Source organism: Canis lupus, chromosome 17 (genome assembly GCF_003254725.2).
Source record: "Canis lupus dingo isolate Sandy chromosome 17, ASM325472v2, whole genome shotgun sequence".
Taxonomy (NCBI): domain Eukaryota; kingdom Metazoa; phylum Chordata; class Mammalia; order Carnivora; family Canidae; genus Canis; species Canis lupus.
The window spans coordinates 11326029-11341789 of NC_064259.1; the positions used below are offsets into that span (position 1 = coordinate 11326029).

A 15761-nucleotide genomic window follows, 5' to 3' on the forward strand; every position below is an offset into this window, starting at 1 on the left:
TCTGTATCAATTTCTCAATCTGATGCTATAAAAATTACTTATTTTTAAAACTCTGGTGAATAAACATTTTTACTTTTTCAAGATCTGAGGGAGAGAGAGAAAGAAAGAGCATGAGCAGGCAGAGGGCCAAAGGGAAAGGGACAAGCAGACTCCCCACAGACTCAGGACTCTACCTCAGGGTCCTGAAATCATGGCCTGAGCCAAAATCAGAGGCTTAACCAACTAAGCCACCCACATGCCCTCCCTCCCCCCCCTTTTTTTTAAGATTTTATTTGAGATAGAGGAGGCATGAGCAGGAAAATGGGCAAAGGAACAATGAATAAACATTTTTAAAAATTTAATTCCATTTTCTCTACATGAATATTGCAACAAAAAATGAAATGATGTGAATGCATGCAGTAACATTAACCGTATGGCTCAGAGATTTTAAAAATGTTAATAGCCATAATTATTTTATTTACAAAAAAGAAATTACCCGAGCATAAGTTCTTGCTGAGAGAACAATATTCTGATTTCTGAACTTCTTAAAGAATTCAGCATCGTATCTCTGCTCAGATGCATGAGGTACTCCCAGGATTTCCTGAGGGGAAAGAGCGACTTAATAATGAAAAGGCTTTTAAATATGGGTGACAAGAAAATATTAAAAACCTTTACAACTCTGCCTCCCCAAATAAATAAGCTCTGAATTAATTAAACTATAAACTGTGAACTAAAGTAGTACATCCGCATTCTTGCCTTTATTTTGAAAATGGCCATATTTATAAATGCTGTTAATTAAAAAAAAATTAAGAAGTAAATGAAAAAGGCAGCAAAAAATTAATTACAGTAAGACAACCAAAACCAACCACCTGCTAAAAACAAATAAGCAACCATTATACATGCCTGTCCATTATGAGCACCTGCATCTGTATGAGAACTTTACATTAACTTTACTGCTGCTGAACAATGTAAAATGCAGACTGAATCATTCATTCCTTCAACAATGAATCAATTGTTTTGGCTGTCTACTATGTGAGAGGGGCAGTGATACCATATACACTTTTCCTGCCCTCCAAATGGCTTAAAATCTAGTAGGGAAGAGAAACCAGTGCAGAGGAACAGCTAAAAGGAAACACCCAGGAAGAAGAAGCGTACTATAAAACTCGTTCTCCTATACTATAAAAGACAAATAGGAGTTAGCATGGCAACTGCAAGTGAAGATCTCCCCACTGCGATATAGGACACAGGGCTCATGTCTGTCATGCTTAATGCTGAACCCCAGATACCTAGCAGACTGCTTTGCATATATGTAACCAATAATTACTTATTGACTGAATTAATATACTGAGGTAAGAGAGAGACAAGGTATGTGGAGGTGTAGAGGAGGTGAGAGAGGGAGGGTGCAGGGTTGAGAAGGTCACCTGCAAACATACTGGACTTGGAACTATAGCACCTCTAAAAGGAACTTCCCAGGAGGCAGATGGATAACAGGCCAAGAGTTCTAGAGTCAGATAAGTGACATACTGTTATGACATACTGTTATTAATACAGAAGTGAATATGATTTCGAGGGAAATTAAATGGAATGAAAGGAGCAACATCATTTAAAGGACCAACCAAAAAAAAAGGTGCAGGGGGTTGGGCAAGAAGGGTAGGAATCAAAAAAGAAGAAAGAGAAAGAAAGAAAGAAAGAAAGAGAGAGAGAGAGAGAGAGAGGAAGGAAGGAAGGAAGGAAGGAAGGAAGGAAGGAAGGAAGGAAGGAAGGAAGGAAGGAAGGAAGGAAGGAAGGAAGGGATCTGCAACTGAAAAGTAAATGAAGGAGCAGCCAGAAGAGGGGAGAAAAGAAAAAAAAGAGTTTAACGAATACTCATGTAAACAGGAAGAAAACATTTCAAAAATATTCTCAGTTCCCTGACTCCTCATTCACAACAATCATTCCCTTTGTTCCATCACAGTTACACATCTGACCATGACCCTGGATCTTTATCATCAACAAGAAGGAAGTCTCTGGGACATCTCCATGTCATACACTGGACTTTCAGAGCAACTACTCCTTCCCCCAGCATCTCCCCTCACATCTCCCCTCCACTCAACCCACTACATGGCATTCCAGCAATTCCTCAACCTCACTGAGACATCCAGTCCACTGATCCTACATTTTATACCTGTTATCTCTCCTCCAACTCTCTAATTCCTTCCAATCAGCTTAGCTCCAGTTCATCATTATAGAGATCTCTTTAATCCCTTGCTTCATCATACTCACCTGGCAAAACCTCATCCTTAGTCCAAGGCAACTATGAACCCTGATTACAAGTTACCAGAAGTCTGAAAAAATACCACAAAACCAAACTGACAATTCTTATTTCAAGATATCAGCACTGTTAGGATCTTGATTCGAGTGAACCAACTGTAAAACCATTTATAAGGTGACCAGGGAAATCTGAATGTGAAGTGGATATCAAATGATATTAAGGAAATGCTACTAATTTTGTTAGGAAAAAATAGCATTATTGTGGTTATTTTTTCAAGTTTTTATCAATTAAAGACACATGCGTAAGTATTTATGGGTAAAATGATAAGATGTCTAGGATTTGCTTTAAAACATCTCAGTGAAAGAAAAGGCAAGAGTGGAGAGTAAAAGAAGATCAGCAAAATGGTTGAAGCTGGGCAGGGAGTACATCTGGGTTCATTATCCTCTAATCTATAAGAAAGATACGAGATTTTATAAATTCAACTCAAATCGGCTATCCCTCAATGCCACTACATTTCCCTAACAAGTTCTCTCTCCTATTCTGTTAGGAACTTTTCTACAATTCTTTCATTCTTTTCAGATCTCCAATACTTAGTCCCCATCTCCATTCTCAACTGAAAATTTACTTCATATACTTTAACTGACACCATTAGATAGGAAATTCATTTTCCAACCCACTAAAATTGCACATCTACCTGCATCTATACCAACAGGATTTTCCTTCCTTCCATTACGACAGAAAAATTATATACATCTGCTTGCCAAATAGTCCAGAACCCTACTCAAGCTCTGGAGCCCATTTCTCCTGTTTATATAATCATGCCATCATCTCCTCTTTCTTCTGTTTGATAAATTCCTCCTCACCCTCTATTGGTTCCTTCCGATTAGCATACAAACAATACTTCTTCCTTCTATTAAAAAAAAAAATAACACTTTGGGACGCCTGGGTGGCTCAGCAGTTGAGTGCCTGCCTTCATTCAGCCCAGGGCGTGATCCTGGAGTCCTGAGATTGAGTCCCACATTGGGCTTCCTGCATGGAGCCTCCTTCTCCCTCTGCCTATGTCTCTGCCTCTCTCTGTCTCTCATGAATAAATAAAATCTTTAAAAATATATAAATAAAAAAATAAAAAATAAAAAATAACACTTCATTTCATATACCCTGTAGCTAACACCATTTCTTGGCTCTCTTGAAACAAAACTTCTTGAAAGAACTGCTTACAACTATTGTCTCCACTTACCCACTTCCTACTCTTTCCTAAACTCACTCAACCTCCAACAGTTGAACTCAATTCCTTACACAGCATGAGAGACCTTTCAAAATGTGGCCAGAAACTATTCTAATCACCTCTTCTCCCTCTGGTCTCCGCTGCCCCTCCCTCGCAGCCCAGCTTCACCCCACAAGTTCACTCTGTGGAGAGCATCCCACCTCTTTTTGTAATGCTAGGCCTTTCTTCATAAAGCATGCTGATTATCGCACAGGCTAATGAATTCAAGAGACATCCTTAGGAGTTTTTGCTTTCTACTTAAGCAAATTACTTTCCTTCTCCAAGCCTCGGTTTTCATACTCATAAAACTGAAAGGAGAATAGCACTTGCCTGAAAGGACTGCTGAGAAATAATCTGGATTAAGTACCCAGCACAGTGGCTGACAAACAGTAAGTCCTCAACAAACGTGTTGGTATTTCTTAAGATACTCCCTTATCTATTGATTGCTTTAACAAATATTTGCTGAGCCCTGCAAGGAGCCAGGTACCAATCTGAGCTTAGAGATATAGCAGCCAACAAGACAAAACCTCTATACCTTTACAGAGCTTCTGCTCTCATGTCCCCCTCATAGTACTCCCCAGCCCCCTAAATCTGCCTTTTTTTTTTAAGGACTAGTTGAAATATCATTTCCTATGTAGAGTCTTCTCAGATGTCCTGAGGAAAAACTGAATGTTTTTGTCCACTATGCTCTCTCATCAATTCATTGCACATCATTGTCATCACTTACTGTCTACATAATACAGACTCCAGAAGGACAGTTCTTTATTCTTATCCCCACCTCCAGCACTGCCATAATGGCTAGTACATACCAGGCACTTTGTGGCCCACTGAAATGAATCCATTTTTATCTAATTTATCACAGAATTAATAAAGCAAGTTATGTCCCATGATTAAAATGCAATGCCTATCTCTACCACTATCTAGCTGGTTGAGCCACTGTATCCGAATATCTTCATTTTATCAGCTGAATTCATCAACTTCACCTACTTTTCAAAAGCTTAATTCACCTAATTCCTTAAGAAAGTGGGCTCAACAAATACTGTACACCATGCACTAGGAAATATACTTACAACTGTCAAACAGGAAATAGCAATTTGATAACTAAAGGGTAATGAAAGAAAAATAACTGAATAATCAAACTCTGAACATTCTATGGAACTTTCTGAGATCTCAAAATCAATTGAGTAAAACAAAGGCTAAGAAAACATAATAAACTATATCTTTACAAACTTCTGCAGTTTACAACATGCTTTTATATATTACTTCAAAATACAACTCCAATACAATAAAAAGATATACTTTAAAATAGTGTGACCATCCAATGGTCAAACTAGTTGTACCTAGAGATAAAAGTATTAGGGATTTTTTTGTAACTTATTTGTATGAAATGATATACTCACTACCATGCTTCCTAGTAACCATAAGTTGCCCTCATTTGTCAGTGGTATTTTGTTTGAAAACATTTCTATTTTAATAGCAGGTGGGAAATCAGATGCTTTTGAATTTGCATACAGGCATTAGAAGTACTGCATATCTCCATTATTCTGGGTACGAGCATCCTATCATCAGAGGTCACATGTACTGAGTGCCTGCTATGTGCCAGTACTATGAGCCAAGAGGGAGACTAACATAAAGGAAGACTAACAAAGACAGAGGAAGCAACCTACAAGAGAAGTCACACTTTAAAAGATAGAAATTCATATTAATCTCTGGATATTTTCGGCTGTGAGGGTCATGTAAAAAAACAATCTAAACTATATATATTTGCTGAAATATCTTTAACAACATCTGAATTGTGCTACTGAACATGGAAACATCAGGGTTTGTGTCCCTAAAGAAATTTTTTTTAAAAAAGTATATTTTATTTAAGTTCAAGGGTCTCATTTTGGCCATACTTAGGATCAAAGTCCCACCAACTAAACTCAACCCACTAAGAAATCATTAAAATAAAATGAGCCAGAAGTATTCATATTAAGATTATTAAAACCCAGTGTATACTAAAATTTGGTATTGGAGACAGCTATATGCCATAACCTTAAAACCAAAATGTAAAATAAAAGTAAATGGAAAGGATCATATACTTAGGAAACACATATTCGTCGAAATAGCTAAAGCATTTCTACTCCTTAGACTGACATAACTTCTGGCCTCCAGAGTCTCTAATTTTTACCAAAGCTCATATGTAAGAGAAGCTGCTTTTAGACAAAATGAATTTTTCCTAAAACATAAATAGTCATAAGGACCAAGAATCTCAGCTATTAGGGCAGCCAGAGCATTTATAATGATAGATCAAGTAAGCATAATTGGGTTGATTAGAACTCTCCTTACCTCGTATGTTGCAAGTCGATCTAAGTAGGTTAATAATTTCAGTCTACAACGGCAAAGTTCCTTTTGTTCCAGTGTTAACCTGTTGTGAATAACTCTATTAGGCCACTTACATTACACAGAAGCATATTTCTCTACAAGTTAAAATAGAATAAAAATAACAATATTCCATTGAGCCCCAAAGTGAAGGAACAATACACAAAAGCATAAGGGTAAAATAATACTAACTGCATTTGATATAAGTTGCTGGAATAATTTAGAGCAATTAATCCTAGCAAAGAACACACTTACATTATTTTAAAGAAAGTACCAAATAGTAATAAATAATTTACTTTGCAAAGTTCACTAATTTAAGTAGTTCCCTTCTCTTCTTGATCTTCTTCTCCTTTTTATTCTTGGCAGGCTCTTCATCGGGTGGTGAAAGCTCCTCATAGGGGATACTGTCAATGTCTACTTCACCAGGTAATGTAAATCTGCAAGAAAAAAAAAAAGCCAAAGCTATAAGTGAAAGCTGCTTTCCCCTACTCTGGCTGATTTTATTACTAAGTTGATTTCCACAGAAACAGAAAGAACCAATTATTGAAAGAAAGTTTTTATATTGTAAGCAAAATGATTCATCCACAGATTGAGCAAGAAGTCATCACTAGTCGTCACATACTGAAATTTTAAAATCATGATAACGAAAACTACTTAGGAAAACATGTGAGGTTATATTCACCCAATGTGAAAGAGCCCATGAAGAAAGTGTTGCACAAAGTTTACAATCTGAATCACCTCTATTTAAGGTTTTAAAATGGTTTACTTAAAAAATAAATATATAGGGGCACCTGGGTGACTCACTGAGTTAAGCATCCAGGGATCAAGTTCCGTGTCAGGCTCCCTGCTCAGTGGGGAGCCTGCTTCTCCCTCTCCTTCTGCACCTTCCCCTGCCCATGCGCCTCTCTTTCTCTCTCAAGTAATAAAAATAAAATCTTAAAAATAAATAAAATAAATGAATAAAAGTACGATAAAATTCGAGGGGCACCTAGCTAGCTTAGTTCACAGAACATGGGACTCTTGATCTTAGGGCCATGAGTTCAACCCCATATTGGGCATGGAGATTACTTAAAATAAATAAAGTACAAAAAAATAATATTTGAAAATGATAATGAATGTCAGACTCATTTGCAGTACTTACCTATTAATTATACTATCACATTTATATCTTTAAAAAATTCCAAATGTCTAATGAGGAATGGCTCTTGTCAAATAAGTTTCCTTTTATTATCGACATTTATTTATGTGGTACTTATATGTGTACAAAATGCTTTCATAAAACACAGGATTTAATCACTTGAATTCTCTAAAAGAGGTACGATGCTGAGATAAACAAAGTGAAAGAAGCTCACACTTGCCAAGGGGGTGCTCCTGACTAGTCAGCACCTCCAGGCATGTGCCTTAAGCCCACAGCTTAGAAACTGCCAGCATCCGTTAGAGGTCTGTAGAATCTGCTTTTTTTTTTTTTTTTTAAAGCATCAAGCTATCATACATCCACACATTTTTACTCAAAGGAAAGAAAGCTGTGGCCTCAGATAAGAGAAGCATTGATCGAAGGCAACTGTCTCATTACAGAATAACCTAAATAAAGCAGTCTACCCTCTGCCAGGTCTCAGTTCAATGTTTCCACAAAGTCACCTTTACTCTTGAATCCAAATCTTTCTGTGACCAACCTGCCATCGTCTGCTCCTTTCCCTATTGCTACCAGGGCCTCCAGGTCTGTGCCTTTCAATCCGTACTGAAGCAATTCCTTTGCAGCATCCACATTTTCAGGAACTCTTTCCAAACACTCATGAAGAACCCAGGATCGTTTCTTTATTTTACTCTGGATACAAATAAAAAACAGAGGTATTAAAGAACCCATAACATCTGACAGCATGTGACAGCTGCCTTCTAGAATTATAAAGCTAGACCTAAGGGAGTACAGCTACCTAAGCCCTTGGCCATAGGTAGCTGCTACAGAAGCTCAACAAGAAAAGGCTAATTCCCTAAAGGTGATTGGAATGGGATGCAGAGAATGAGATTCCTATATATAGCTTTCTTTTTTCTTCTAATGAGACACAATGAAACACAAAGCTCAAGACTCTTTTTCAGAAACATTAGGAAGATCTACCCAAATTTTTATAGCTGCTCATTAGTTTGCCTCTGGGCTATATAATACAGTAGGAAAAGTAAGCAGAAAGCCAAGATAATATATTTCCTATTGTAACAAGCATGCTTAACTTTGAAACAAAACTAATGAGGCACAGAACTTCAAAGTTCTGTATTTTCTTGACCATGAGATGTAACACAAAGTGAAGATGATAATTTAATCATAAAAGCCAAGATGTGCTATTCTTTGAAAAGAACAAGGGCTGATTCCTCCCTCCCAATTGCTTCCTCCAACTCTATTCAAAAATCCCTGACTTGCCCTCTTCCAAGAAAGAGTCACTGTGGTTATAAGTTTAATTTGACTCCTACCCTGCATTCCTTTACACATTCCACTCTATCAGTTCTTTCTTCAAATGTCTCTTAACTCATTTCCCCTTCTCCAGGTCTATGGCCTCCACACCAGTCTAGTCATCAACTTAAAAAACCTATGAAATCACTAGAGTCTCTGTCATAAGTAGTTTCCCTCCAACATTCTCCCTCCACGCCAATTCATCTTCTGCACCTATACAGTCAAAAATCCACAACACGTCCCCTATAGATAAAAAGCCTATGTCATCACAAGCCTTCCACATCCTCTGGAACCAAAGTCAGTATTTCTCTCTCTTCCTTTCTTTCCTTTCTTTCCTTTCTTTCTTTTTCTTTCTTTCTTTTCTTTTTCTTTCTTTTTCTTTCTTTCTTTCCTTTCTTTCTATTTATTTATTTGTTTGCTTATTTATTTATTTATTTATTATTTATTTATTTATTTATTTATTTATGATAGTCACAGAGAGAGAGAGAGTGAGAGAGAGAGAGAGGGGCAGAAACATAGGCAGAGGGAGAAGCAGGCTCCATGCACCGGGAGCCCGATGTGGGATTCGATCCCGGGTCTCCAGGATCGCGCCCTGGGCCAAAGGCAGGCACCAAACCGCTGCGCCACCCAGGGATCCCTCAATATATCTTTCTAGTCATATTTCCCAAAGTTCACTGCTGTTGAATATCAAATCTAGCAGATGGGTTTACTTACAGTGCTCACTTAGTCATACAAGAAATATTTACTGGGCGCCTACGGGGGCCAGGTACTAATGTGGACATGAAGCAATGATTATGACCGATTCAGTCAATGCCACAGGTCATGTTCATTTTCTTTGAATTTGCTCATACCATTTATCCCATGAATAATGCCTTCCTCTCGTCTAACTCCAGGATGTCTGCTCTGAATTCTCTCAAACTTGCTTCAGAACATCATCACTTGACAGTCTTTCATAACCACTGTCTAAAATGATTGCTACTTTCACTGGGTTCCTACAGCACTTATCCAGAATCTTCTTACATGTTTACTTGTATTTTAGACATGAAGCTTTACCTTCTCAGAAAGATTATACGCTTCCTAAAAGGGATGGCCATATTTATGCTTCTCCTGTTCCCCTTTCACCTTCTCCTGCCTAGAGCTTTTACTCTTAGTTGCCTATTTATTTAGCTGAATTAAGTATTTCTCCCAATAAAAAATGTACTTACTTTGTCTTTCTTAACACCTATCAGCTCCTTCCTGGACCAAAATTGTCCTTTATTGTGTTCCAGAAAAAGCCCTAAATGGGTTACACACACTCACAACTCACTGTCCTGAGTCACAAAAGAAGAACGAGAATACAACTTTGGTGCTCTGATCTTCTAAAGGAAAATACAAGCAACTTCTTCTTCTCCCTTTATTTCATTATTTCTCATGATATTTCTCTTCTCCGGTGTCTCACTTGTTAACTGTTTATCTCCCAATTTGGTTGTAGCATCAACTTCTTTCTTACAATTTTTTCAGATTATGTTATTTTTAATTATTGTGCACATGAATTTTATGGAAAACAACTATGAACATTCCCCAACACTTCTTAGGTCTTCCTAAATGCAGAGCCTTTTTCCTTCTTAAATGTCACATGAGAAGTCATGCCCTCTTTAAAGCATGCCATAAATCCAGCTGCATCCTCATAAAGTGCCTGGGGGTCCCAGTACACAGGCTATGTACGAAATTTAACCTGGGGATCCCTGGGTGGCTCAGTGATTGATGGTACACTCGGGGCTTGCGGGGAAGTGCAGAACCCTCCAAGTCTGACAAAGTGGGATGCTGATTCTAACTCGGGTTGACCTCATAGGTGTGTTTTATTGAAAATAAAATAAAGTAACATACAGGGACGCCTGGGTAGCTCAGCCGTTGAGCGTCTGCCTTTGGCTCAGGTCATGATCCTGGGGTCCCGGGATCAAGTCCCACATCAGGTTCCCTGCGTGGAGCCTGCTTCTCCCTCTGCCTGTGTCTCTGCCTCTCTGTGTCTCTCATGAATAATTTTTTTAAATATTTTTTTAAAAATAAGAAGGAATAAACTTAATCCAGGGAACAGGAGGAATCCAAGTGTAAGATTTAAAAAAAGAAGGAGAATTTGGCAAGCTCAATATGTCACTTATCTATTGCCTCTCAGCTTCAAAAGTTCTCTCCACTTCCAGTTAGGAGACCGACAACATTTCCATTTTGCGAATGACAGAATACTACACTTCACCAAGAGAGGGCACTGGAGGGCCACTGCAGAGGAAAGCCTCCGGTGTCTGAAGTCCTGTGTGCTCAGGTTCTAAACTTCTGGTTTCTATGACTTAGCAGCTAACAACGCTTGTAGGAAACATCCAAAGATGCCTGCTTTCCCCCTTAATCCCACTGAACACAACTTCCCACTGAATTTCAGCTGTTACTCCCATGGGCAGATTCCTTCCCAGTGAATCCCCCAGGCACCTGGAGGTGGGGGAGCTCTTCCTACACCATGCCCACCTGCAGAGTAGGAGTTTTTTCCTTTCAGTCCTAGCCATGGTTCCTTATCCGAGGTCTTCCGACCCCCAATATCAGCTTACCAGGGCACCCTAGCTACAGGCACCAGCTTGCCCATCCCACTTTTTCCTGCTTGCCAACCTTGAAAACCAAGAACTAGCCCCCGCCCGAGGCATCCCAAAGAGCTCTTCCAGCCAATGTGCCACAGCCACTCCTTCAAAGCGCACTGAGGTCTGAATTCCAGCTTCAGGAAGGAGGCTTCCCTTCCAAGTCAGCTTGCTCCCTCCTTGGGTGTGCTCCGTCAGCCCTAGAGTATTCCTTAGTGTTCTCTTTACCCCTTTATAGTAAATCCCACTAGAAAGTAACGCTGCATATTAAAACTTCCCCTGGTCAAATTACTAGGCAGTTTCTGGCTCCTGAGTGAACCATGAATGACGTAGGTGAAGAAAGGTAACTGAAGTGGAAAAAGAGAAAGGATTAAGCCAAAATCAGGTAGTTAGCTGGTTTATCAGTGACTATTGTTCACACATCTTCAGCACCAAAGTCCAGCTACAAAGTCAATACAACCAGATAGGAGAACGTCCCTGGGTTGAATAAAACATACTTTGGCTTTAGACATATCAGCAATATAAAATGCTCCAATACAAGCCCTATAACCAAAACAATGTTCCATACATTTGAATTTCACCATGTCCCCAAAAATACATACCAAGTAATTCTGAATTGAAGCAATGTTGACCACTGACTTCCTCCACTGCCTCTGATACACTAGATCAGTATCCAGGCCATAGGTCTGTGCCAGAGTCAAGGCTTCCTCATATTCTTCACTTTCAATCTTGGGACAAGGAAATGGGAACAGGAACATTATTGAACCATCCACGGTGTAACCAGAATGATGTGATGGATGACTATAATCACTTAACCTCTACAGCATTCCTAACTATTCACATGTGCGTTGTGGTCCCAAACCACAGTTGTTAAGGGGCAGACAGATCAAGTATTTCTTTCCACACTCAACAGAGCTGAGGGACAGTGGAAATACCCACATTTAGAGAGTAAAATAAAGGCAAAACCAGGAAAGGAGTGCGCACAGCCTGACTCCTAGTCCAGAGCTCAACCGGGACACTGCAGGAACCGCACAAATAACTAGAATGCTCAGTGTGGATTAAATCTGTTTCCCTGGAAAGCAAGCCCACACTTCCTCCCTCACGGTCTGTAGTCTGAGCAGACAGCTGCACTTACCAAGATAAGGTGAGAGTGGAAGGCCAGGTGAAGGGCAAGAAACCTGGCTAAGCCACAAGGGGACAGTCTAAGTGAACTCATCAGCCATCCATTGTTTTTATTTTGATTCCTCAGGCACAAAAGCCAGCACTATTTTCAAAAACTATAATAGTGATACTTCTTAACATGTCAATGATAGGGCAATCCCTCTTTAAATTTGTGTATTTAAAAAAATTAGTTTTTTCTCATTGAAATAAAATCTGGATGCTTGTGAACTTTGATGCTGATAGGATGCTCCCTCACCTTCCTCTGATAAAGCTCCTCTGGAGTCGTGGAGCGCAAACTCACAAGGCGGTAGTTTTTAGTAATGGTTCGTGGGCGTTTGCGTGGAGGTGCAAATCGCTCCATTTCCGTCACCAGGTACAGACCCTGTTTTATGTAGCCGAAGTAGCGAGCCTTGGCAGACACTTCCTGATCAGAATCAGAATCCTCTTCCCCTTCATCTTCATCTCCACCCCTAGCCTCCAAACGAGATCGTTTGGGGGCAAGTTTAATCTCACACTAAATTGAAAAAGGAAATGTTAAATCAGTAGTGAGGAACTGCAGACAAGCTTTAGTCAATGAGAAAAATATTTTTAATTCTACTCTGGTTTGATGCATGACATGAGCTACAATGATGAAGACAGAGAATAGACTTCAAAGGAACTCAACAACAAAAAGTATAGACATCAACAGCTCCAGAAATATCCACTGCTCCAAATCTCCAAAACTAAAGCTTGTTTTCATAATGGCTCATTAATATGATCTCCCAAATATATGTCTGGCAATTACTGTAGGAAAATAAAAAGAATGCTAATTTCTTCACTTTTGATATTTTTGTACCTGCTATAGAGAAATATGATTTTTTCATCTACTTAGAAAACAAACATGAAGGTATTTATTTGCTTTACTGACAATAGCTCTCCCGCCTATCCTCCCTTAAAAAAAAAAAAAAAAAAAAAAAAATGTCTAACAGCTTCACAAACTTCTGAGTCTGAAAGCCTGACTGTTGAAGATAACTTTCATTCCCACACTTAACAGAGTTGGCTTCAATTTTAAGCCATGGTTTTCTTTTTAAGTAACATCTGTAGACTCAGTAACAAACCCTAAGGTAAAAAAATACTTGTGAATCTGCACTTGAAATACTTAGAATAAGAATTTTTAATGACCAAAATGTAACTTTAAATTACTAGCCTCTATTTTTAAGTCTTTTGACAGGAGACAAACAAGCTTTCTTTACTAAAAGAACCAGAATTTTTTAAGTTCATGGAAATAGTTTGTTAAAGACCCTATTTAAGTAGAAATATGTTTAACATTTTAAGATGTCTAATCTAAGAAAAAGAAAAAAAAAACTATCATGTCAGTGAAGATAAAATGCTTCACAAAGAACAAAATGACTCAATTTTCTTCAGTTTTCTACAATGCAAGTTTTTTAATTGACTAAACAATAGATCTTTCTTATACTGTACTCAATCTCTGATTCCAATCCCAAGTCTTTGTTTTTAAGGACAAGAGTAGATAATGGAATAGCTACACTATAAAAAAATCAAATGTTTAACTGTACTTCAATAAAGATAAGTAAATGGACACATATCACTAAAAAAAATTTAAATAAATTATATTTACATTAGAATCAGGTGTTTAGATTTTTGGTGAAATGCATGTTTACTTTCCAACACATCAGCTGCTCCAAAAGGAAAAGCCTTACCTCCAAACTCAAAAATCCTCCATCATGGGTAGCAGTGACTTGAGGTGATGGTTCGAACCACTCACAGGATTTTCCCAGTAAGTTCTTCAACGTTTTCACCGAAGAAACCGTCAAAGCACCAGAGCAGCGAGCCAAAGTCACTGCATTGGCTGCCCACCAATTTACATCTATCAGTGGGTAGAAGGACTCTCTATCTAATGGGGAAAAGGGAATCAACACAAATTCATCAGTCAATGTGGATTAAATACAACACATTTAGTCCAGTGATCAATTTAAAAACCATATTTGGGCCCTAAACATGTTAAGTAAGAAAAAATAAATTGTAAGCCATCACCCAAATTTTTACAAAATGGTAATTTATTTAATAAACGTCTGAGTGCCAAAAATTTATCAGAGTCCAAAACTCTAAAGATGCAGGAGTACATAGTTTTTGGTCTTTCCACTCAAAAAATGAAGAATATACAGACACATGTCACCACTGTCAACAGAGTAAGCGATGTGTACAATGCGTACGTATCATAAAGGTTATAAAAGGTTTTAGAAAATGCTCACACATCCCCTTTCAAACAATATGAGAGAATTATACTCTTAGTAAAAATTGAAGAAAGACCTATAATAGTTTTCAAAGCTGATTTTCTCTTAAATTTGTGAAGGTGATCATGACCACTACCTCAAAATATGCCACTTTGACATAAGAAATATTTTAAGACAAAGAAATTTAAGTAACTCTAAGTTCTTTTTCTTTATCTTGTCACTTCTCTTAGTAATTGTATTGTTCCTATGCCAAGATGCTGTATAAATAAAACCAATTTCCAACAACCCTTGTTAACTCATTTCTCAGTACTCCCCATGTGTAAGCTTGACGTACATGCTAGAAACTTCTGTTCATTTTTCTCCTGTTAATCTGTCTTGTGTCAGTCTAACTTTACAGAGCCTCAATCAAAGAACAGTAAAACCTTGGACAGTAAAAAAAGGTTTTTATTCATTCCCTAGATATATCACCTAAAGAGCACTTTTATTATATAATAGTAGTCTCTTAAGGTTTTAATTATCCTAGTTCATACAACTCACCTTTGATTTTTTTTCTCTTCTCAATAGAGAGTCTCCAATCAGGATTAAGGTCATCATACCCTGGCTAAATAGAAAAAATATGCACAGGACTTCTTGAGACAAGAATGTAAGAAAATCATAAGAACATCATCAAGAACTATGGATTTTCTAAAGTAACAAAATAGGGAAATGATGCTATCCTTCGACCTCTTCATTATATTATACCTGGCAGAAATCTATTCCTCTGGATAATCTTGTTCTTACACTTAAAATGTGCACATGCAACTACTGTGGCTCAATTTAATGAGGAAAACAGCATGCTTAAGAACAGCAAAATAGCAAGCATGCAATGTTAATACAAATGAGAGCAGGATATGCCAATAGTTCTGCACCAACTCTCTCACACACATGCACTTACATTCTGGGAGAACAGTTCTGCTGTTGTAAATAAACACAGGCCTGGATGCAAGTCCTACTCCTACAACTTACTGAGAGATGAGTAACCCCTCCAGGCCTTGGGCACCCTAACTCTAAAACCAGACTCTCAACCCCTACGTCATCTCCTTCCTTCTAACTCCTCCTTGTCTTCTAACTTCCTAGGACTAAAAACTTACTAAGCAAAAAAAATATAACCATACAATCCTCAAACTTGATCCATTCATATTCTAATTCCATGGAACATAATGTCATGCCCACCTTCTAGAATCTCAAATATCAAAAAACAATTGAGATTAAGGCACTGCCAGATACCCTCTTGCCTCATTGTTAATTATTTCATCTTCAGAATTTTAACAGTATAAGCAAAGGCCAGCAAAAAATCATTTGGCTATTTATCTGAAATTTTAAGCCTAAAAAAAATAATGCTATAGTCAAAATGTACTTTTACATCTAGTGTAACAGAACTAGAATATATGTTTTATTAACAATTTGCTCAGGGACTAACCCTTTAGGATATTAA

The 15761-nt window shown here is 38.0% G+C and overlaps 1 protein-coding gene across 3 annotated transcripts in view; it reads right to left on the bottom strand.

Annotated features, from left to right (window-relative positions):
* Positions 1-15761, bottom strand: part of NBAS (NBAS subunit of NRZ tethering complex) — a 318587-nt gene that overhangs the window by 224440 nt on the left and 78386 nt on the right. For all 3 annotated transcript variants that reach the window (XM_025454622.3, XM_025454623.3, XM_049096130.1), the window contains exons 13-20: positions 14825-14888; positions 13754-13947; positions 12310-12567; positions 11495-11620; positions 7529-7680; positions 6152-6292; positions 5823-5901; positions 476-580 (exon numbers count right to left, since the gene is read on the bottom strand). In XM_025454622.3, coding sequence (XP_025310407.1) covers positions 476-580; positions 5823-5901; positions 6152-6292; positions 7529-7680; positions 11495-11620; positions 12310-12567; positions 13754-13947; positions 14825-14888 — 1119 coding nt within the window. The remainder of the gene's footprint in view (positions 1-475; positions 581-5822; positions 5902-6151; positions 6293-7528; positions 7681-11494; positions 11621-12309; positions 12568-13753; positions 13948-14824; positions 14889-15761) is intronic.